At 46.4% G+C, this 23875-nt stretch overlaps 4 protein-coding genes across 4 annotated transcripts; 2 read left to right on the top strand and 2 right to left on the bottom strand.

Annotated features, from left to right (window-relative positions):
• Positions 1-2146: 2146 nt before the first annotated feature.
• Positions 2147-3039, top strand: LOC121405442. The gene has a single exon (XM_041596113.1). It carries the CDS (start codon positions 2269-2271, stop codon positions 2926-2928), a length of 660 nt encoding a protein of 219 aa, XP_041452047.1. The 5' UTR covers positions 2147-2268; the 3' UTR covers positions 2929-3039.
• A 474-nt stretch (positions 3040-3513) lies between these two features.
• Positions 3514-23213, bottom strand: LOC121405440. The gene is made up of 3 exons (XM_041596111.1): positions 22532-23213; positions 3723-4498; positions 3514-3649 (listed from the first exon to the last, which is right to left on the bottom strand). Exons 1-3 carry the CDS (start codon positions 23098-23100, stop codon positions 3558-3560), a joined length of 1437 nt encoding a protein of 478 aa, XP_041452045.1. The 5' UTR covers positions 23101-23213; the 3' UTR covers positions 3514-3557.
• LOC121405439 lies at positions 16121-18457 on the bottom strand. The gene is given in 3 exon segments (XM_041596110.1): positions 16121-16834; positions 16909-17011; positions 17013-18457. Coding segments are annotated over 3 exon segments (1443 nt in total). The 5' UTR covers positions 18261-18457; the 3' UTR covers positions 16121-16742.
• LOC121405441 lies at positions 18824-21504 on the top strand. Its single transcript, XM_041596112.1, has 2 exons — positions 18824-19343; positions 20642-21504. The coding sequence occupies exon 2, from the start codon at positions 20734-20736 to the stop codon at positions 21391-21393; it is 660 nt and encodes a 219-aa protein (XP_041452046.1). The 5' UTR covers positions 18824-19343; positions 20642-20733; the 3' UTR covers positions 21394-21504.
• Positions 23214-23875: the final 662 nt, after the last annotated feature.

The following is a 23875-nucleotide window of genomic DNA, read 5'->3' as shown; positions in this document are numbered from 1 at the left end:
CACAATTCGTCCTTGGGGGGGAGGGGGGGGGGAAACACGAGGACGAGCGACCAATTGGTACCCAACCTAAGCTAATCCAGGCGCTCACAAACGGACAGACGGACGGACGCGGGGGGGGAGCGACGAGAGAGGGCGTCCCACACACCCACACCCAAAACCATAGGTATAAAAGGGAAGAAGAATTGGAGAGGAGATCGTTGAGAAGAAGCGGCGGGAAGAAATCATTGGAGCAGTGAAATAAAAGATGTACATGAAAATGGCAAATAAGTGGCCGAAGAAGAAATTACGAGAAGGAGTAGGAGGAGAAGCTGCAGAACCGAGGACGTAGAATGGTGAAAGAGGAGCAGCGGAAAGGGATCAAGAGAGTCTGTCTGCGAAGAACGGGAAGTGGAAATGGACTGGACTGGAAAATAAGCAGCAAGGGGTGGGCGCAGGGGGATAAAAAGCAGTGTAGAGAACACCCAAAGGGATATCCGAACAAACACGAAGATGGAAGAGCGAGAAGACCGAACCGAACCGAGCACCACACCGTCTCGTCTCGTCTCGCGTCGTCCCTCTCCTCTTCAGACCCACCATTAAATGGAAATCGAAGCGAGCGAAAGGAAACGAAGTTGGGAGCGCACGAGCACGAAGTGAAGTTGGAACGGTGCCCTGTTCAGCAGCATTCCCACCCACCCCACACACACACACACACACACACACTTCCGTTTGACTACCCACCCACCCTGCCCCTAGCAACTACCACCCCACCCCGTTACCTGTGCCACCACTCTGCCAGGCTAGATGGCTCCCGTCCCGTTCCGCCACGCCTACGCTCTGGCTCCTGCCCTGCCATTAACACACACACACACTAACAGCAGGGAAAAAGTGTAAGTGTGTGTGTGTGTGTGTTCGCGTCGCTGTTGCTGCGACACACCGCTGCAGCGCGCTGCCTCTCGCTTCGCACTACCTTTCCTTTCCCATCACGTGGCGTGTCGACCAAGCGGGGCCTCGACAGGAGACTATTCAAGTTTTGTGTCTCGACATACATACACACTAACACACGCACACACTCATACCACACTACCACACAAAGAACTCTCCCGTACATACAAACATACGGACAATTTTGTTGGTTTTTTTTTTTGTTTTTTTTTGTTTATTTGCTTTGCTGTTGTTCGCATTGCTTTTGTTCGAACACCCACCCATGCATACATACATATGTATATACATACATACATACATACAGATCTGTGTACGGTGTATTTCTCTACATTTTGTCGGAATGTGCTGGGGGTAGGTGTGAGTAGGAGGGGGAGGAGCAGGTGGTGGTTGATGGCGCTACTACCATTAATTCCTAACCTAACAATCATTGGCCTAAGCCGATGCCCATTAGGCCTCAATTATGTGGTAACTAATTATTGTGAGCTTTAAACTTATGCATACACATACCTACATACATATTTGTCATATATGTACATATGGTATAGTGACTCGATCTTATGTAGCTTTATAACTGAAGGATTTTTTTGCATAAAAAACGCATGCATTTTTATTATTTACAGTTTTGGGGGTGGGGGTGCAAACCTATTAAATATTTGTATGTAGTGACAAAAAAAAAACAATTTTTTACGCTTTAAAACCAAGGGGTTAGATAAGGGGGCGGGGTAATTGAATTATAGAAGGTAATCGATACAATGAAAATCGAATCTATCCACATTATATGCTATCCAAATGTCTCCCACATATGTACATATGTACATTATTGCATGTCCAGTAGATATAAATAAATATATATTTATTAATTGAACGTATTACGAACAGAGCAACGCAATACCTGGAATGTGCATTAATTAGTTGCTATTCAAGACTTTACAGTTCTCTTAAGCCCCCCATATAGACAGCAGGCCATTAGCAATACTTTTCTTGGTAGAAGAAAATGTTTGGCAGTTGAAATCATTTCATATGTGTATTTAAAAACTGGCGCCAAGCTAACTTATGTTGATACTTAGGGATGGTCAGCGATAGCTATTTTACATTCCGTGCGATAGGTGCTGTTAAGCGCAAAAGCTGCTGTTAAGCCAAAAGTAAGTGTTGGGCGCGTCGTTTTAACTTGAATTAAGTTGAAGGCTACTACCATTTACTACCTGAAATGTGATCGTGCTGTTTTTAAAATTTACTCTTCTTTTCATTCTAGTCTCTACATATGTTTTGTGCATTATCCGAGAGCGAGCGTGTGTATTAAAAAATCGCGTGTCTTGTGTTTGTGTGTGTGAAACAGCAGTTAGCATGATAACAAGGTTGTGTGCGTTTGCGAATAAAAATGGACTCGCCGCCCCGCTGATAAATGTGATGACTATCGATGTTAGGCACAAAATCGGCACCAGCATGGAAGAAGCGACTACTCCAGCGGATCAGCGAAATGTGGAGATAAAGGCACGGATTCCTGGCGGCAGCGAGGACTTTGTACGCCGCCTGGACATCTCCAAGCGGCTGACGGGCAGCCAGGCGGGGGAGCTCATCGTCCAGCGCGATGTCTTCTTCGAATCGCCGCTGGGCGGGCGTCTCAAGCTGCGCTACTTGCAGGCTCCGGCGCGCTCCCAGCTGGTATACTACAATCGTCCGGATGTGGCTGGCCCCAAGCTCTCCTGCTTCAACAAGATCGAGGTGGACGAGCCGGCTGTGCTGGAGAAGATTCTGGCCCAGACGAACGGCATCCAGGGCCAGTTGGCCAAAAAGCGGCATTTGTTCATACACGAGCAGACGCGCATCCACCTGGACGAGGTGCAGGACCTCGGCCACTTCATGGAGTTCGAGGTCTGCCTGCGACCGGAGCAGACCCTCGAGGAGGGCCAGACCATTGCCGAGCAGCTGGCAGCGACTTTCGGAATTCAGAAGGCGGACCTCATGACCGGCTCCTACTTCGATGCCCTGCGCAGCGGTCAGTGAATGCTTCGGCCATTTAATTAAATTGTTATAAGGTTCATTTATTCAGTGATTCCTTGTTGAAAAAACACACAAAGTAAAACTCAGGTCTGGCCACGGATATTTACAAAAGAACGAACCTGTTTTTCCTATTTTTTCCTGTTTTCCATCTCTGCAATCCGATTAGGGATCGATTTGGACTGGTTTAGACTGAGGTTAAACCGAGCATAAATGCAAAATGGTTAAAAAGACGAAGACGAACATAGGACAGAAACGGGTGGGACAAAGACATGCTGACTAAGGCTAAGGCTTCTTATAAACTAGGACGATGAGGATTACGCAGGACGATCGATGTACACGACGACACACACACACACACACACAGTCGATGTGGCCACGGAAGGAAACATCCCGCGATGTGCTGGCCATTTGGAATGATCGCCACACACAGCTCCCTCTGTGACCCTTCCATCTTCTTGCAGTTGGTTGGCTTTGATTCTGGGATTCATGCAGCCATGCCAGTCATGGCTTTCCCATGTTCGTTGACTAATTTTGCATCGTGGATACATATGTATGTATATGCGCGTGGATATATGTATGTATGTATTATGCATTTAAATGTGTATGGCGCTGGGATGTGGAGCAGCACCCCTCTAGCAGTAGGAACCGATCAGGCTGATGGAGAGGGACTCGGATATGGGATCCGGGGCCGAGATCGGCTTCCAATACAGCCAGTTGTAGCTGACTGAAAGAGAGAGCGAGAGAGAAAGAGCCGATGCACAAACAAGAGCGAGCAAGAGATAGAGAATAATACTTACGGACAAAGGACTGCGTGAGACGAATGGAGAGGGTGCGGCAGCGGTGCCGACACTCGCTGGTGGGCCGCAGGATGATGAAGCGAGTGCCCACCGCCTGGTGGACATACACATTGGGGCACTCGGTCTCCGGCAGCGTATAGGCCGGCGCCTGGGACGTGTCGATGGCCATGTAGCGCTCCAGGGCGACGCCCAGGCTGGGAAGGCGGGACGGCCGGGCAAAGATGGGGCGCAGCAGGCGAGCGGGAAGCATGCGATTGCAGCGCCACAGATTGTGCGCCTGCTGTGTCCAGGTAGGTGGATCGGCTTTTGTGTTCATGTCGCTGCTGCCACTGCCACTGTTGCTGCTGTTGAACTGGCCAAAGAGATCCTCGAGATTGTGGACACCCTGGTTGGTGGAGTGCACCCGGTAAGCATCGCGCTGGAAGATCACGTGGTTGCTGGCATAGATGTTGTAGAAGTCGCTCAGATCCATGGCATCCTGCTGGCTCTTGAACGCAAACGGCACACTGTCCCCCTCGGCCATCGTCTGGCGGCACTTCTGGAGCAGGGACAAGCCGTTGTCACTGTCTCTGTCGCTGCCGCTGACACTGCCACTGACGGTGGCATGCAGCTGGGCGCACTCATCGCTCTCAAACCAGACGCTCTCCACATTGGCGCAGGGGCCGCAGCTGAGGTCCTCCATCTGGAAAAAGGGATTGCCCATCAGACAGGACTCGTCGTAGAGCTCGGTGAGCCGAGGAAAGCGCTGGATCAGCGGCATGGTCATGCGCCGCCACATCCGCATCCCGGGATACACCGTCGACTGGACAACGCGCTAATTACAGTTCGAAGGTGAACTTTGTCCGGTGAAATGAGTTGCAGTAGCTATGTAATTACAGTTCTAGAGTGATTTTCCGTTTAAAGATTGACAACCTCCTTCTTTTCTGGTCAGAATTATAATGATCGTTTATTGTTTTACAAGCTAAGAAGCGACTTATGGAATAAAATGGAATACAATCGGAAAATGAAATGGAATGGAATGGAATGAGAATGAGATCTGCTAAATCGGCAGATCTCGCGTGGTTGACGAACCGCTGGGTAAGCGGTTGGCTCCGCTTCCGCTGGTGTCCGAACTCAGCGTTTTTGTATACAGTGAATGGGTTAATGCCCATTCAACTGTGTCGCTGAGGTTTGGGGGGCGGCGGTGTGGCCGCAGCAATGTGTGCGGTAACTCCTCCCCCCCTAGAGTGGAGAGAGGGCCACAACGGAGGAATGGCCGGCTCTACAAAAGTAGGTAGGGTTGGAGGGTGTGGGAGGAAGATGGTCTTCGGTTTATGGCAATATTGAAGGATGGCGATGAGGATAAGGATCAACGATATTGCCGAGTATAAGGCCGTGAACTTGTAGTGTGCTGCAACATCCATGGTGGTGATCTTCCCAGCGGTTGAAATGGCTTCTAAGTGCAATCTCTCTAGTGATAATGCTTTGATCGTTTTATTTTTTGATATCTTAGCAATCGGAGGAAGTAGGAAGGTTGTAATGTCCTATTTCAGGCTGAGGTATGCATCAGTCTGTCCAGGGTCCTGAATTACAAGATATTTATAATTCACGAGGACTTTATCGGGAAACCAGGAACTTTGCCAGAAACTGAAATAGAAATCACAACACTTTTTGGTTCTTTTAATTTTCAATGGTTTTCTTTATTCTTCCGTATTCTTCCGTATGATTATTCTACCCGGTTATGTTAGGTTTACTTGTACTACGACGCGGATGGTGATTTGACTGACTCTCGCGATGGCTGATTGACTGCCTCCGACGATGGCTGGTGGACTGCCTCCGACGATGGCTGGTGGACTGCCTCCGACGATGGCTGGTGGACTGCCCTTTTCTTCATGCAAGGCAGTGCCTTTTATAGATCGGCCGGCCTTCGATTTTCCCATGAATGTCTTACAGATATCTTATTTCTACTCCAGAATGTGGGAAGGGTTCTTACATAAATATATATTGCCGAATTATAGTCTGCGCGTGCAGACAGGCTGATCGGTAACAGAAGGTTACCTAATCATTAGCCCTGCAGTCAGTGTCCAATATCCCCGGTAAGGAGAGTCGGAGACTGCTGACTGGCTTGCGCATGTGGGGGTTTTGCCCGGTAATCGAGGGTTACCTAAGCAATCGCCTCCCAACAAGTGTCCAATGTCCCAGGTAAGGTGATCGGTGTGCACCGGTACCGTGGGAAAGGAATTTCGTTGGCACTTCGGGAATATATATTGTTAGGAATATTTATTTATTTAATATTATTTTAGGTACTTATTGCGTAAGCCCCTTCTGCTGGTCTCCTGTCTTTTGGCGTGTGCTGAGTTTGCATTTTTGCTGGGTGTTGATCGCTTCACCTGGGAGTAGCGTTGGCTGCGTCATCTGCTTGTGACGAACCATGGGATCCATGGTTCGTTACACGTGTGGGAGTAGAGTGTCTATTCTCTCCTCCAATTGCTGTAGTTTGCTTTGTATGATTTCGAGCGAAATTTCGAATGTTTCGTCTAATCTAAGGCTTTTTAATGTGTTTCTTATTCTGGAAAGGCAAACTTTGAAATCTTGTACATCTACGATGTGGGTTAGAATTTTATGATTCTGTGTTATATGAGCGTTTCCCAGATGAATGAATGCAAGAGGTGAGGATCCGTTGAGTCTTTCTAAAGAGAAGGACTGCGCGGCGGAATGGGTTGTTCTGGAATGAAGTAGGTTTACTAGGTGTTATTGTTTTTCCTGATTATTTTTCTTATTTTTTGTTTGTGTAGTTTTTGTTGTCTAGTGGTTAGTAATGTAACCCCTTTATCGGTTCTGACTTTGTGCAAGGAAAACCTAGGTGTAAGTTTGTTCCTCCTATTCTCTTTCCTAAAGATAACATCGTCGGGTTCTACTTGGATTGGCGGTTCTCTGTCTTCGTTGAGCTTGGTTAATCTTTGTTCTGTTTTGTTATTTAGTTGTTCCTGTATTTTGGGATATAGGTCCCTTCTAAATTCGTTGAGTTTTAACAAATAGTCATGGTGGTTGTCGAATTTTACTGTTTTTTCGAATATGTGAGTTCTGCCATGGAAAAGTTCAAACGGTATATGGGCAGTGCTAGAGTGTATTGAATTGTTATATGTTGTCACTACCTCCGAAAATATCTCCGCATGGTCAGATTGGAGTTGAAGTTCCTTTCTGCGGTTATCAATTATTCTATATAGCTCTGTGAATGTCGAATGGAGTCTTTCAACAGGTGCATTTCCCGTTGAATGTTGGAATGAGGTAATGTGAATAGCTATGTTGTATTGAGTCAGGAAGTCGGTGAACAAGTTTCCCGAAAATTCCGCGCCCTGGTCAAAGACCAATTTCTTCGGTAGGCCGAAGGTACTAAAGAATTGTGAAAGTGCTGCGATAACTTTAATTGAATTCCTATTAGTTAATGGATATGCCTGTGCGAACTTTGAAAATTTATCAATGATAGTTAAATTATTTGTATTGTTGATTGTATAGATGTCAATATGAACAACATCTAAAGGCCCTGTTGGTGCAGGTGGGGTTTGCATGAAAGGTTTGTGAGGTTGTCTATCATATTTAAATGTTAGGCAAATGTCACAGTCTTTGATTATTTGTGTAATAATTTCTTTCATGCGTGGGAAATAAATGTCTCTTTTGAGATGGTTAAGGGTCTCGTCAATTCCTCTGTGATTGCTATTAAGGTGATACGATTGGATCCTTCTCTTTTGTTCTTCTGGATCGGGAAGGTCGATTGGAAGTGATGAGCAACGACAAATGTTATACAGATTATTTCCTGTAAAATAGTTGTTGTATGCTTCTTCAATTATACAATAGACGTTGTCTGGTGCTAATATGGCATGCGTTTTGTTCAGTTTGAGAATAGTCTGGAGTATATTAGTGATTGAGTCGAACGTGTATTCTGGTTCCGAGAAGGTACGTCTTATCTTATGGGGGAATGGCGTTATTAACTGTACTGGGATTGATGGTCCGATTTGAAAAATTGTTTGGATATTGAAATAATTAAGAGGTTTTTGGACAAGTGTTATTCTCGATGGGTCTTCGTTTATGTTTAAATTTGGTTCTATTCTGCTGAGTGCATCAGCAACAACATTCTGGGATCCTTTTTTATAAACTACTTCGTAGTCGTAAGCGGCCAGAGTGGTTTTCCACCGAAGTAATTTTGGGTTTTGACCTTTTAGGTTTTCCAACCAGACTAATGGTTTGTGATCGGTCACTATTTTGAACCTGCGACCAAAAAGGTAAGGTCTGAAGTGCCCTACCGACCAAACGATCGCAAGCATCTCTTTTTCTATGGTTGAGTATCTAACTTCCGTGTCAGAGAGTGTACGACTGGCGAATGAGATGGGTCTATCGTTGGTGTTTGATCCTTGAGATAATACCGACCCTATGGCGTAATTACTTGCATCTGTAGTCAATGTAAATGGTTTAGTGAAATCTGGGTAAACTAGTATCGGGTCGTTGCATAGGAGATTCTTTGAGTAAGCTACTGCTTCCTTAAACTCATCGTCGATCACTATTGATTTCTTGCCTTTCAATTGTCTAGTTAGAGGTTTGGTTATTCTTGCGAAGTCTTTTATGAATTTCCTGTAATAACCTAATAAGCCGAGGAACGACTTAATTTCCCTAACGGTTTTCGGGCAAGGGAAGTTCTTGATTGCCTGGATTTTATCTGGGTTAGGTTTAACTCCTTCCTGTGTCACAATGTGTCCCAGGAAATCAATTTCTTTTCTGAGGAAATTGCACTTGGCTGGTTGTATTTTTAAGTTTGCAATTCGTAGTTTAGTGAACACTGACTTAATGTCTGTAATATGGCTCTGTAGCGAAGGGGAGAATATAATAATGTCGTCAAGGTATACAAGGCAAACTTTTCCTGTTAAGTCTCCCAGGACATTGTCCATAACGCGCTGGAACGTCGCAGGTGCGTTCTTGAGACCGAAAGGCATCCGCGTGAACTCGTAATGTCCGTTTTCGACGGTAAATGCTGTTTTGTTTGCGTCACGTGGGTTCATCTCAATCTGATGAAAACCACTAGCCAAATCGATTGTCGTGAAGTATTTTGTTTTCCCTATACTGTCTAATATGTCAGCTATATTGGGGATTGGGTACCTGTCTGAAATGGTTTTTTCGTTTAGTTTACGGAAATCTATTACCAATCGCCACTTTTTTTGACCTGATGCATCCGTTTTCTTAGGCACGACCCATACGGGTGCGCTCCAAGGGGAATGACTATTCTTGATAATATTCTGTTGGAGCATTTTTGAAATTTGTTTCCGAACTTCTTCTTTGTGTATAAAAGGGTATCTATATGATTTGGTGTGTATAGGGACGTCGTCTACTGTGGGAATGGAATGTTTGACAACATTTGAAAATGTCAGTTGGTTATCCTCATTATAGAAAAGTTTTCTGAACTGTTTGCAAAGTTTAACTAGGTTTTGTGTTTCCTCATCGTTCAAGTGTCCTGTTTGAATATCTAATTTCGACTGTGCATCTGTGGGCTGTGGAGCTTCTCCCGCGAACATGCAGTTCAGATACTCGTAATCCTGTATAGAGGCCGTCTCCGCTTGTAATGGTTCCTCTAGGTACAATGTTTGGTCGTAGTCTGACATGTTGCAGACTTCGAAGTGTGCAAAACCCGCAATTGCGGTATATAGTCCACCCGTGATTGATAAGTCATTATTTAAAGTTGTAGTTTCGAGTAAGAAATCCCCCTTCATTACATTTACGGGAAGTGGCAATCTGACCTTCGTGTTTAGTGGTACGGTGTGTGTCGTGTCCACTGGATTTGTGCTTGTTAGGATTGGTAGAGAAGACTTCGTCATTTCTAGGACAGAGTCAGCTATGTTTATTTTTGCATCTAAGCTGCTTAAGAAATCCATGCCCAAAAGGCCATTGAAATGTGGGTGGAAGTCAAACAAAAAGAATTTTGGCTTTTCTGTCGTATTGAATTGTTCGAAGATAATTGAGTCTGTATATTCCTGAATTTGAAACTTATTAAGAACGGTATGAATGCTAACATGAGTTTTTAATTTTTTAATGTGGTCTTTTGTGACCAATGTCGGTTTTATAAAGGAGTAAGTGGAACCGGTGTCTATGAGGAATTTATGCGGGTTTGTTGCCAAGGATTTTGAAGATAACAGGACATAAGGTAAAGATTTTCCATGGGATTTTTTGTTTAAGAAGCCGACTGGTTGTCCGAGGCTTCTTGTAAAAAATTTGCGCCATCGTTGATGTTGCAAGAGGCAGTAGGGGTATTGTCGTTTGATCCAGAATTATTTCGGAATGGGTTCTGGGTCCTAGACGAATAGGTCTCTTGTCGGTTTTGGGATTGTTGTCGCGTGTCGTTTCTCCTATTGTTGTTGTTGTTGCTTGATTGTCTCTGATTCTGCTGGTTACGTTGATACGGGCGGTTTCGGTCGCCCGAACTTTCGCGGTGGCGATAATTTTGTTGATCATTAGAATTATCTCGGCGATGATTATTACGTAGGTCGTTAGAATTCTCGTGGTGATGATTATTCTGCTGACCGTTAGAGTTTTGGTAGTAAAAATTCTGTTCTATTTGTGCCATTTCGTAAGCTTTTTCTATGGATTCCGGATTTCGGGATCTAATTATTGTTTTTAGTGGACCGTTTAGTCCGACAATAAATGCGTTGAGGCAGATGTCGGAGTATAAGGCGTGTTTTGCCGTGGGGTAAGGGCTTAGGTTAGTGTTGACGATAGTCAACGAGTTGCTAACCGTGGGGCTGATGGAGCCCGAAACGTTACCAGAGTCTAAATGGTTCATGTTGGTGCTTGAGGTTTGAGGTTCTTGCGCTTCCTGGTCGTACTGTTCTTCTTGTTCCCTTATGTCTGGGAGGTTAGCTCCACTTCTCAAGCCTAATCTTCTGCCTGCCGCGTTAACTTTTTTTAACATCTAGTGATCTAACTTATTTTATAAGGGTGTTATTGTAATTTAATGTATGTTATTATTGATTATTATTAGTACGTATTAACTTGCGTAGATGTCTTTTTTTTCTTAAAGAGGTTGGTTGGTTGTTGTGTGTTTGTTTTGTTTTTTTTTTTTTTTTTGGTATCCCTTCTCTGTGTTGTGTTAACTGTAATGTATGTATACAATTATGGGATTAGTGATATGTTTAAAATTTTGGTAATATATATATTTCATAGGTAAGTGAACTTGTGGCTACTACAGGAAGGAGTATATGTGACGAAGAAAAAGTATGACGTAATTATTGGATCCGATTTTGTTCAGTGTACAGACAGAGTTTGTATCTGCGCTCGAAGTGTTGCATCAGCAGTTTTCGCTTCGGTTTCAGTTTTGTAAACATTTCTATTTTTCCGACTCTTTGCGGTCTGTGGTCCCGGTGCCTTATCAGCGTTTGATGTGCACATATTCGGCCACAGAAGGAATGTATATGTGTGTCCTTTTTTTTTTGTAAATATTTCTAATATGTGGTCCGGTGCACTATCAGCGTTTGATGTGCACATATTCGGTCACAAAAGAATGTATATGTATGCACTTTTTTTTGTAAATATTTCTAATATGTGGTCCCGGTGCACTATCAGCGTTTGATGTGCACATATTCGGTCACAAAAGAATGTATATGTATGCACTTTTTTTTGTAAATATATGTGGTCCCGGTGCACTATCAGCGTTTGATGTGCACATATTCGGTCACAAAAGAATGTATATGTATGCACTTTTTTTGTAAATATTTCTAATATGTGGTCCCGGTGCACTATCAGCGTTTGATGTGCACATATTCGGTCACAAAAGAATGTATATGTATGCATTTTTTTTTGTTTTAATTTGAGTAAATCTTTCGACTACGTGGTCCCGGTGCAATATCAGCGTTTGATGTGCACATTTTCGGTCACGCATCTTATATTGTATATGAGTATTAGTGTTGGATCTGTCACTTTTTTTCCAAAAATGCGAGCCCGGTGCCTTATCGGAGTTCGATGTGCACATATTCGGTCGCAACTTGGGCAAACACCAGCACTTGTACACTTTCACGGATTGGTTTATATCAAAAATATGCATTATTATTATTTGTGTTTAATTTATTTAGTTTTTTTTTTTTCATTGTATTTTTGTTTGCAAATATATATTTTATATATCTATTTTTTATTAACTTGTTTGTTGTTGTGTTTTTTTTGTTATTCGTCACTCCATTTCTTCTTTTTCCTTTATTTAGCAACCATTCGTTCACTCACCTGTCTTACAGATATATTATGATGAGGAGTCGGAGCATTTTAGAATCTCCAGGTCCGATGCCGGCTGCGCCAATTACAGTTCGAAGGTGAACTTTGTCCGGTGAAATGAGTTGCAGTAGCTATGTAATTACAGTTCTAGAGTGATTTTCCGTTTAAAGATTGACAACCTCCTTCTTTTCTGGTCAGAATTATAATGATCGTTTATTGTTTTACAAGCTAAGAAGCGACTTATGGAATAAAATGGAATACAATCGGAAAATGAAATGGAATGGAATGAGAATGAGATCTGCTAAATCGGCAGATCTCGCGTGGTTGACGAACCGCTGGGTAAGCGGTTGGCTCCGCTTCCGCTGGTGTCCGAACTCAGCGTTTTTGTATACAGTGAATGGGTTAATGCCCATTCAACTGTGTCGCTGAGGTTTGGGGGGCGGCGGTGTGGCCGCAGCAATGTGTGCGGCCCGATGCCTCGTAGCGGTACGCGGCCACGCACAGCGACACGAGCGTAAGGTAGAAGAGCCAGCAGAGGATCTGGCGCCGGCGGTCCAGCAAATGGTGCAGCACCTCCAGCTTGAGGTAGGCCATCAGTTGCGGCGGCGGTACCAACGTTGCACTGACAGCGCCTCCGCCGCCGCCCCCGCCGACATTTCGCTGTCGCCAGTTGCGCTGATGAAAGTACTGGAACAGCACGTAACTGTCGAAGGACAGGGGTCGCACCTCGCGGTGGGCCTCGGCCAGGCGACGCAGCTGGCGCACGGCACTGCTGTAGCGCTGCAGCAGTTGCTGGCGGCTCAGTTGCACGAAATTCAGATCGATATCGATGTCGTAGTCATCCATGGCCTTCCTTCTCCGCCGGCTCTCGTCCGTCTCTGCATCCGTTGCCGTTGCTGTTGCTGTTGCCGTCTTTGTCTTCGTTTTCCTCGGCTGCGGGGGATTGTCGTTCGCCCTGGCACTCGCGGTCTCTATCTCTGCTTGCATATATACGAGTTATCTAAATTTGGTTGTCTTTGAATTTGTTATAATTTATTGCTTTGCTTTTGTTGTTCCTATTCTATTGTTTTTGTTAACGAATTTTTGAGTGGCGTGAGATTTTATTTACATTCACACACTGCGCCGTTTGGCCGCCAGGTGGCGCTGATTCTGTTGTCGAATACATAGGCGTGAAAGGCGAGCGGGGAGTTTTGTTTCTGTTTTCAACCCCGTATTTGGAATATGTTCGAATTTGCTTCTGCATAGACTTTTGAAGTTTTATAACCATAAAATAGCCTTTTCGTTCCGTTGGGTTGCTGATTTCACGCGTAAAGACGTAATAAAAGTACAAATTCCTCCCCACTACAATAGAAATACAATACACTAGCGCGTTTACTGCAGTTGCAGCTAGTGGTGGAAGTGCATATTTTGTGCTCACGGTCACACTTAACGAGGTCTTTAACTGCAGCGCAGTCAAAAGAAAAACGCCACCCTGTTCCCTGTTCTTTTCAATTACTACTCCATTAAACACGTTTCGTTTCTCTTTCCACCTAGGCTACCAACAGGAAAGTACATATTTTAAAATTTTAGTCGGCCATCGACACAGTTGCCATCCAATCGATAGTTGCTGTCAACACACACTGAGCTATCGCTAATATCGATTGTACTATTTCTGGATCGTAAATTTTATTTGGAATTACTGTGTGCTGTGCAAAAAAAAATGCCTGCGCGACTAAATTACCAGATCATTGCCACGCCTGGCCGAAGGAGCGAATCAAAAAGCAGAAACTGACCGTTGCGTTTCAGCAGCTGCTTGCGGGAGAACAGAACACAGTTTGGTGGAACCTCGTTAAGTGCTGGAACCTCGCTGAGTGCTGGAACCTCGCTGAGTGCTGGAACCTCGTTGAGTGCTGGAACCTCGTTGAGTGCTGGAACCTCGCTGAGAGTCGCCACGGCGGCAGGAAACTCGCCGAGAGTCTCCATGGACACAGGAGGCTCGCCGAGAAGCTCCATGGACACTGGTGGCTCGCCGAGAAGCTCCGTGCCAGGAAAAAGTGTAAGTGTGTGTGTGTGTGTGTTCGCGTCGCTGTTGCTGCGACACACCGCTGCAGCGCGCTGCCTCTCGCTTCGCACTACCTTTCCTTTCCCATCACGTGGCGTGTCGACCAAGCGGGGCCTCGACAGGAGACTATTCAAGTTTTGTGTCTCGACATACATACACACTAACACACGCACACACTCATACCACACTACCACACAAAGAACTCTCCCGTACATACAAACATACGGACAATTTTGTTGGTTTTTTTTTTTTTTGTTTTTTTGTTTATTTGCTTTGCTGTTGTTCGCATTGCTTTTGTTCGAACACCCACCCATACATACATACATATGTATATACATACATACATACATATGTATATACATACATACATACATATGTATATACATACATACATACATACAGATCTGTGTACGGTGTATTTCTCTACATTTTGTCGGAATGTGCTGGGGGTAGGTGTGAGTAGGAGGGGGAGGAGCAGGTGGTGGTTGATGGCGCTACTACCATTAATTCCTAACCTAACAATCATTGGCCTAAGCCGATGCCCATTAGGCCTCAATTATGTGGTAACTAATTATTGTGAGCTTTAAACTTATGCATACACATACCTACATACATATTTGTCATATATGTACATATGGTATAGTGACTCGATCTTATGTAGCTTTATAACTGAAGGATTTTTTTGCATAAAAAACGCATGCATTTTTATTATTTACAGTTTTGGGGGTGGGGGTGCAAACCTATTAAATATTTGTATGTAGTGACAAAAAAAAACAATTTTTTACGCTTTAAAACCAAGGGGTTAGATAAGGGGGCGGGGTAATTGAATTATAGAAGGTAATCGATACAATGAAAATCGAATCTATCCACATTATATGCTATCCAAATGTCTCCCACATATGTACATATGTACATTATTGCATGTCCAGTAGATATAAATAAATATATATTTATTAATTGAACGTATTACGAACAGAGCAACGCAATACCTGGAATGTGCATTAATTAGTTGCTATTCAAGACTTTACAGTTCTCTTAAGCCCCCCATATAGACAGCAGGCCATTAGCAATACTTTTCTTGGTAGAAGAAAATGTTTGGCAGTTGAAATCATTTCATATGTGTATTTAAAAACTGGCGCCAAGCTAACTTATGTTGATACTTAGGGATGGTCAGCGATAGCTATTTTACATTCCGTGCGATAGGTGCTGTTAAGCGCAAAAGCTGCTGTTAAGCCAAAAGTAAGTGTTGGGCGCGTCGTTTTAACTTGAATTAAGTTGAAGGCTACTACCATTTACTACCTGAAATGTGATCGTGCTGTTTTTAAAATTTACTCTTCTTTTCATTCTAGTCTCTACATATGTTTTGTGCATTATCCGAGAGCGAGCGTGTGTATTAAAAAATCGCGTGTCTTGTGTTTGTGTGTGTGAAACAGCAGTTAGCATGATAACAAGGTTGTGTGCGTTTGCGAATAAAAATGGACTCGCCGCCCCGCTGATAAATGTGATGACTATCGATGTTAGGCACAAAATCGGCACCAGCATGGAAGAAGCGACTACTCCAGCGGATCAGCGAAATGTGGAGATAAAGGCACGGATTCCTGGCGGCAGCGAGGACTTTGTACGCCGCCTGGACATCGCCAAGCGGCTGACGGGCAGCCAGGCGGGGGAGCTCATCGTCCAGCGCGATGTCTTCTTCGAATCGCCGCTGGGCGGGCGTCTCAAGCTGCGCTACTTGCAGGCTCCGGCGCTACTTGCAGGCTCCGGCGCGCTCCCAGCTGGTAGACTACAATCGTCCGGATGTGGCTGGCCCCAAGCTCTCCTGCTTCAACAAGATCGAGGTGGACGAGCCGGCTGTGCTGGAGAAGATTCTGGCCCAGACGAACGGCATCCAGGGCCAGTTGGCCAAAAAGCGGCATTTGTTCATACACGAGCAGACGCGCATCCACCTGGACGAGGTGCAGGACCTCGGCCACTTCATGGAGTTCGAGGTCTGCCTGCGACCGGAGCAGACCCTCGAGGAGGGCCAGACCATTGCCGAGCAGCTGGCAGCGACTTTCGGAATTCAGAAGGCGGACCTCATGACCGGCTCCTACTTCGATGCCCTGCGCAGCGGTCAGTGAATGCTTCGGCCATTTAATTAAATTGTTATAAGGTTCATTTATTCAGTGATTCCTTGTTGAAAAAACACACAAAGTAAAACTCAGGTCTGGCCACGGATATTTACAAAAGAACGAACCTGTTTTTCCTATTTTTTTCCTGTTTTCCATCTCTGCAATCCGATTAGGGATCGATTTGGACTGGTTTAGACTGAGGTTAAACCGAGCATAAATGCAAAATGGTTAAAAAGACGAAGACGAACATAGGACAGAAACGGGTGGGACAAGAGCATGCTGACTAAGGCTAAGGCTTCTTATAAACTAGGACGATGAGGATTACGCAGGACGATCGATGTACACGACGCACACACACACACACACACACAGTCGATGTGGCCACGGAAGGAAACATCCCGCGATGTGCTGGCCATTTGGAATGATCGCCACACACAGCTCCCTCTGTGACCCTTCCATCTTCTTGCAGTTGGTTGGCTTTGATTCTGGGATTCATGCAGCCATGCAGCCATGCCAGTCATGGCGTTCCCATGTTCGTTGACTAATTTTGCATCGTGGATACATATGTATGTATATGCGCGTGGATATATGTATGTATGTATTATGCATTTAAATGTGTATGGCGCTGGGATGTGGAGCAGCACCCCTCTAGCAGTAGGAACCGATCAGGCTGATGGAGAGGGACTCGGATATGGGATCCGGGGCCGAGATCGGCTTCCAATACAGCCAGTTGTAGCTGACTGAAAGAGAGAGCGAGAGAGAAAGAGCCGATGCACAAACAAGAGCGAGCAAAGAGATAGAGAATAATACTTACGGACAAAGGACTGCGTGAGACGAATGGAGAGGGTGCGGCAGCGGTGCCGACACTCGCTGGTGGGCCGCAGGATGATGAAGCGAGTGCCCACCGCCTGCGCCGGTGGACATACACACTTGGGGGCACTCGGTCTCCGGCAGCGTATAGGCCGGCGCCTGGGACGTGTCGATGGCCATGTAGCGCTCCAGGGCGACGCCCAGGCTGGGAAGGCGGGACGGCCGGGCAAAGATGGGGCGCAGCAGGCGAGCGGGAAGCATGCGATTGCAGCGCCACAGATTGTGCGCCTGCTGTGTCCAGGTAGGTGGATCGGCTTTTGTGTTCATGTCGCTGCTGCCACTGCCACTGTTGCTGCTGTTGAACTGGCCGAAGAGATCCTCGAGATTGTGGACACCCTGGTTGGTGGAGTGCACCCGGTAAGCATCGCGCTGGAAGATCACGTGGTTGCTGGCATAGATGTTGTAGAAGTCGCTCAGATCCATGGCATCCTGCTGGCTCTTGAACGCAAACGGCACACTGTCCCCCTCGGCCATCGTCTGGCGGCACTTCTGGAGCAGGGACAAGCCGTTGTCACTGTCTCTGTCGCTGCCGCTGACACTGCCACTGACGGTGGCATGCAGCTGGGCGCACTCATCGCTCTCAAACCAGACGCTCTCCACATTGGCGCAGGGGCCGCAGCTGAGGTCCTCCATCTGGAAAAAGGGATTGCCCATCAGACAGGACTCGTCGTAGAGCTCGGTGAGCCGAGGAAAGCGCTGGATCAGCGGCATGGTCATGCGCCGCCACATCCGCATCCCGGGATACACCGTCGACTGGACAACGCGCTCGCTGCCACCGCCCGATGCCTCGTAGCGGTACGCGGCCACGCACAGCGACACGAGCGTAAGGTAGAAGAGCCAGCAGAGGATCTGGCGCCGGCGGTCCAGCAAATGGTGCAGCACCTCCAGCTTGAGGTAGGCCATCAGTTGCGGCGGCGGTACCAACGTTGCACTGACAGCGCCTCCGCCGCCGCCCCCGCCGACATTTCGCTGTCGCCAGTTGCGCTGATGAAAGTACTGGAACAGCACGTAACTGTCGAAGGACAGGGGTCGCACCTCGCGGTGGGCCTCGGCCAGGCGACGCAGCTGGCGCACGGCACTGCTGTAGCGCTGCAGCAGTTGCTGGCGGCTCAGTTGCACGAAATTCAGATCGATATCGATGTCGTAGTCATCCATGGCCTTCCTTCTCCGCCGGCTCTCGTCCGTCTCTGCATCCGTTGCCGTTGCTGTTGCTGTTGCCGTCTTTGTCTTCGTTTTCCTCGGCTGCGGGGGATTGTCGTTCGCCCTGGCACTCGCGGTCTCTATCTCTGCTTGCATATATCGAGTTATCTAAATTTGGTTGTCTTTGAATTTGTTATAATTTATTGCTTTGCTTTTGTTGTTCCTATTCTATTGTTTTTGTTAACGAATTTTTGAGTGGCGTGAGATTTTATTTACATTCACACACTGCGCCGTTTGGCCGCCAGGTGGCGCTGATTCTGTTGTCGAATACATAGGCGTGAAAGGCGAGCGGGGAGTTTTGTTTCTGTTTTCAACCCCGTATTTGGAATATGTTCGAATTTGCTTCTGCATAGACTTTTGAAGTTTTATAACCATAAAATAGCCTTTTCGTTCCGTTGGGTTGCTGATTTCACGCGTAAAGACGTAATAAAAGTACAAATTCCTCCCCACTACAATAGAAATACAATACACTAGCGCGTTTACTGCAGTTGCAGCTAGTGGTGGAAGTGCATATTTTGTGCTCACGGTCACACTTAACGAGGTCTTTAACTGCAGCGCAGTCAAAAGAAAAACGCCACCCTGTTCCCTGTTCTTTTCAATTACTACTCCATTAAACACGTTTCGTTTCTCTTTCCACCTAGGCTACCAACAGGAAAGTACATATTTTAAAATTTTAGTCGGCCATCGACACAGTTGCCATCCAATCGATAGTTGCTGTCAACACACACTGAGCTATCGCTAATATCGATTGTACTATTTCTGGATCGTAAATTTTATTTGGAATTACTGTGTGCTGTGCAAAACAAAATGCCTGCGCGACTAAATTACCAGATCATTGCCACGCCTGGCCGAAGGAGCGAATCAAAAAGCAGAAACTGACCGTTGCGTTTCAGCAGCTGCTTGCGGGAGAACAGAACACAGTTTGGTGGAACCTCGTTAAGTGCTGGAACCTCGCTGAGTGCTGGAACCTCGCTGAGTGCTGGAACCTCGCTGAGTGCTGGAACCTCGCTGAGTGCTGGAACCTCGTTGAGTGCTGGAACCTCGTTGAGTGCTGGAACCTCGCTGAGAGTCGCCACGGCGGCAGGAAACTCGCCGAGAGTCTCCATGGACACAGGAGGCTCGCCGAGAAGCTCCATGGACACTGGTGGCTCGCCGAGAAGCTCCGTGCCAGGAAAAAGTGTAAGTGTGTTTGTGTGTGTGTTCGCGTCGCTGTTGCTGCGACACACCGCTGCAGCGCGCTGCCTCTCGCTTCGCAGTACCTTTCCTTTCCCATCACGTGGCGTGTCGACCAAGCGGGGCCTCGACAGGAGACTATTCAAGTTTTGTGTCTCGACATACATACACACTAACACACGCACACACTCATACCACACTACCACACAAAGAACTCTCCCGTACATACAAACATACGGACAATTTTGTTGGTTTTTTTTTTTTTGTTTTTTTGTTTATTTGCTTTGCTGTTGTTCGCATTGCTTTTGTTCGAACACCCACCCATACATACATACATATGTATATACATACATACAGATCTGTGTACGGTGTATTTCTCTACATTTTGTCGGAATGTGCTGGGGGTAGGTGTGAGTAGGAGGGGGAGGAGCAGGTGGTGGTTGATGGCGCTACTACCATTAATTCCTAACCTAACAATCATTGGCCTAAGCCGATGCCCATTAGGCCTCAATTATGTGGTAACTAATTATTGTGAGCTTTAAACTTATGCATACACATACCTACATACATATTTGTCATATATGTACATATGGTATAGTGACTCGATCTTATGTAGCTTTATAACTGAAGGATTTTTTTGCATAAAAAACGCATGCATTTTTATTATTTACAGTTTTGGGGGTGGGGGTGCAAACCTATTAAATATTTATATGTAGTGACAAAAAAAAACAATTTTTTACGCTTTAAAACCAAGGGGTTAGATAAGGGGGCGGGGTAATTGAATTATAGAAGGTAATCGATACAATGAAAATCGAATCTATCCACATTATATGCTATCCAAATGTCTCCCACATATGTACATATGTACATTATTGCATGTCCAGTAGATATAAATAAATATATATTTATTAATTGAACGTATTACGAACAGAGCAACGCAATACCTGGAATGTGCATTAATTAGTTGCTATTCAAGACTTTACAGTTCTCTTAAGCCCCCCATATAGACAGCAGGCCATTAGCAATACTTTTCTTGGTAGAAGAAAATGTTTGGCAGTTGAAATCATTTCATATGTGTATTTAAAAACTGGCGCCAAGCTAACTTATGTTGATACTTAGGGATGGTCAGCGATAGCTATTTTACATTCCGTGCGATAGGTGCTGTTAAGCGCAAAAGCTGCTGTTAAGCCAAAAGTAAGTGTTGGGCGCGTCGTTTTAACTTGAATTAAGTTGAAGGCTACTACCATTTACTACCTGAAATGTGATCGTGCTGTTTTTAAAATTTACTCTTCTTTTCATTCTAGTCTCTACATATGTTTTGTGCATTATCCGAGAGCGAGCGTGTGTATTAAAAAATCGCGTGTCTTGTGTTTGTGTGTGTGAAACAGCAGTTAGCATGATAACAAGGTTGTGTGCGTTTGCGAATAAAAATGGACTCGCCGCCCCGCTGATAAATGTGATGACTATCGATGTTAGGCACAAAATCGGCACCAGCATGGAAGAAGCGACTACTCCAGCGGATCAGCGAAATGTGGAGATAAAGGCACGGATTCCTGGCGGCAGCGAGGACTTTGTACGCCGCCTGGACATCGCCAAGCGGCTGACGGGCAGCCAGGCGGGGGAGCTCATCGTCCAGCGCGATGTCTTCTTCGAATCGCCGCTGGGCGGGCGTCTCAAGCTGCGCTACTTGCAGGCTCCGGCGCGCTCCCAGCTGGTATACTACAATCGTCCGGATGTGGCTGGCCCCAAGCTCTCCTGCTTCAACAAGATCGAGGTGGACGAGCCGGCTGTGCTGGAGAAGATTCTGGCCCAGACGAACGGCATCCAGGGCCAGTTGGCCAAAAAGCGGCATTTGTTCATACACGAGCAGACGCGCATCCACCTGGACGAGGTGCAGGACCTCGGCCACTTCATGGAGTTCGAGGTCTGCCTGCGACCGGAGCAGACCCTCGAGGAGGGCCAGACCATTGCCGAGCAGCTGGCAGCGACTTTCGGAATTCAGAAGGCGGACCTCATGACCGGCTCCTACTTCGATGCCCTGCGCAGCGGTCAGTGAATGCTTCGGCCATTTAATTAAATTGTTATAAGGTTCATTTATTCAGTGATTCCTTGTTGAAAAAACACACAAAGTAAAACTCAGGTCTGGCCACGGATATTTACAAAAGAACGAACCTGTTTTTCCTATTTTTTCCTGTTTTCCATCTCTGCAATCCGATTAGGGATCGATTTGGACTGGTTTAGACTGAGGTTAAACCGAGCATAAATGCAAAATGGTTAAAAAGACGAAGACGAACATAGGACAGAAACGGGTGGGACAAGAGCATGCTGACTAAGGCTAAGGCTTCTTATAAACTAGGACGATGAGGATTACGCAGGACGATCGATGTACACGACGACACACACACACACACACACACAGTCGATGTGGCCACGGAAGGAAACATCCCGCGATGTGCTGGCCATTTGGAATGATCGCCACACACAGCTCCCTCTGTGACCCTTCCATCTTCTTGCAGTTGGTTGGCTTTGATTCTGGGATTCATGCAGCCATGCCAGTCATGGCGTTCCCATGTTCGTTGACTAATTTTGCATCGTGGATACATATGTATGTATATGCGCGTGGATATATGTATGTATGTATTATGCATTTAAATGTGTATGGCGCTGGGATGTGGAGCAGCACCCCTCTAGCAGTAGGAACCGATCAGGCGAGTGGATCGGCTTTTGTGTTCATGTCGCTGCTGCCACTGCCACTGTTGCTGCTGTTGAACTGGCCGAAGAGATCCTCGAGATTGTGGACACCCTGGTTGGTGGAGTGCACCCGGTAAGCATCGCGCTGGAAGATCACGTGGTTGCTGGCATAGATGTTGTAGAAGTCGCTCAGATCCATGGCATCCTGCTGGCTCTTGAACGCAAACGGCACACTGTCCCCCTCGGCCATCGTCTGGCGGCACTTCTGGAGCAGGGACAAGCCGTTGTCACTGTCTCTGTCGCTGCCGCTGACACTGCCACTGACGGTGGCATGCAGCTGGGCGCACTCATCGCTCTCAAACCAGACGCTCTCCACATTGGCGCAGGGGCCGCAGCTGAGGTCCTCCATCTGGAAAAAGGGATTGCCCATCAGACAGGACTCGTCGTAGAGCTCGGTGAGCCGAGGAAAGCGCTGGATCAGCGGCATGGTCATGCGCCGCCACATCCGCATCCCGGGATACACCGTCGACTGGACAACGCGCTCGCTGCCACCGCCCGATGCCTCGTAGCGGTACGCGGCCACGCACAGCGACACGAGCGTAAGGTAGAAGAGCCAGCAGAGGATCTGGCGCCGGCGGTCCAGCAAATGGTGCAGCACCTCCAGCTTGAGGTAGGCCATCAGTTGCGGCGGCGGTACCAACGTTGCACTGACAGCGCCTCCGCCGCCGCCCCCGCCGACATTTCGCTGTCGCCAGTTGCGCTGATGAAAGTACTGGAACAGCACGTAACTGTCGAAGGACAGGGGTCGCACCTCGCGGTGGGCCTCGGCCAGGCGACGCAGCTGGCGCACGGCACTGCTGTAGCGCTGCAGCAGTTGCTGGCGGCTCAGTTGCACGAAATTCAGATCGATATCGATGTCGTAGTCATCCATGGCCTTCCTTCTCCGCCGGCTCTCGTCCGTCTCTGCATCCGTTGCCGTTGCTGTTGCTGTTGCCGTCTTTGTCTTCGTTTTCCTCGGCTGCGGGGGATTGTCGTTCGCCCTGGCACTCGCGGTCTCTATCTCTGCTTGCATATATACGAGTTATCTAAATTTGGTTGTCTTTGAATTTGTTATAATTTATTGCTTTGCTTTTGTTGTTCCTATTCTATTGTTTTTGTTAACGAATTTTTGAGTGGCGTGAGATTTTATTTACATTCACACACTGCGCCGTTTGGCCGCCAGTGGCGCTGATTCTGTTGTCGAATACATAGGCGTGAAAGGCGAGCGGGGAGTTTTGTTTCTGTTTTCAACCCCGTATTTGGAATATGTTCGAATTTGCTTCTGCATAGACTTTTGAAGTTTTATAACCATAAAATAGCCTTTTCGTTCCGTTGGGTTGCTGATTTCACGCGTAAAGACGTAATAAAAGTACAAATTCCTCCCCACTACAATAGAAATACAATACACTAGCGCGTTTACTGCAGTTGCAGCTAGTGGTGGAAGTGCATATTTTGTGCTCACGGTCACACTTAACGAGGTCTTTAACTGCAGCGCAGTCAAAAGAAAAACGCCACCCTGTTCCCTGTTCTTTTCAATTACTACTCCATTAAACACGTTTCGTTTCTCTTTCCACCTAGGCTACCAACAGGAAAGTACATATTTTAAAATTTTAGTCGGCCATCGACACAGTTGCCATCCAATCGATAGTTGCTGTCAACACACACTGAGCTATCGCTAATATCGATTGTACTATTTCTGGATCGTAAATTTTATTTGGAATTACTGTGTGCTGTGCAAAACAAAATGCCTGCGCGACTAAATTACCAGATCATTGCCACGCCTGGCCGAAGGAGCGAATCAAAAAGCA

Source organism: Drosophila obscura, unplaced genomic scaffold (genome assembly GCF_018151105.1).
Source record: "Drosophila obscura isolate BZ-5 IFL unplaced genomic scaffold, ASM1815110v1 contig_96, whole genome shotgun sequence".
NCBI lineage: Eukaryota > Metazoa > Arthropoda > Insecta > Diptera > Drosophilidae > Drosophila > Drosophila obscura.
This window is presented reverse-complemented; position numbering and strand designations above follow the sequence as displayed.

What these genes read in the sequence shown, in the direction of transcription:
- LOC121405442 (XM_041596113.1), top strand. Translation starts at nt 2,269, where the DNA reads ATGATAACAAGGTTGTGTGCGTTTGCGAATAAAAATGGACTCGCCGCC.
- LOC121405441 (XM_041596112.1), top strand. Translation starts at nt 20,734, where the DNA reads ATGATAACAAGGTTGTGTGCGTTTGCGAATAAAAATGGACTCGCCGCC.
- LOC121405440 (XM_041596111.1), bottom strand. Translation starts at nt 23,100, where the DNA reads ATGCAAGCAGAGATAGAGACCGCGAGTGCCAGGGCGAACGACAATCCC. An exon ending in GTGTATCCCGGGATGCGGAT is followed by an intron (nt 4,499 to 22,531) that starts GTGGCGGCGCAT and finishes CGGGATGCGGAT; the next exon opens with GTGGCGGCGCATGACCATGC. An exon ending in TCTCACGCAGTCCTTTGTCC is followed by an intron (nt 3,650 to 3,722) that starts GTAAGTATTATT and finishes TCTCTCTTTCAG; the next exon opens with TCAGCTACAACTGGCTGTAT.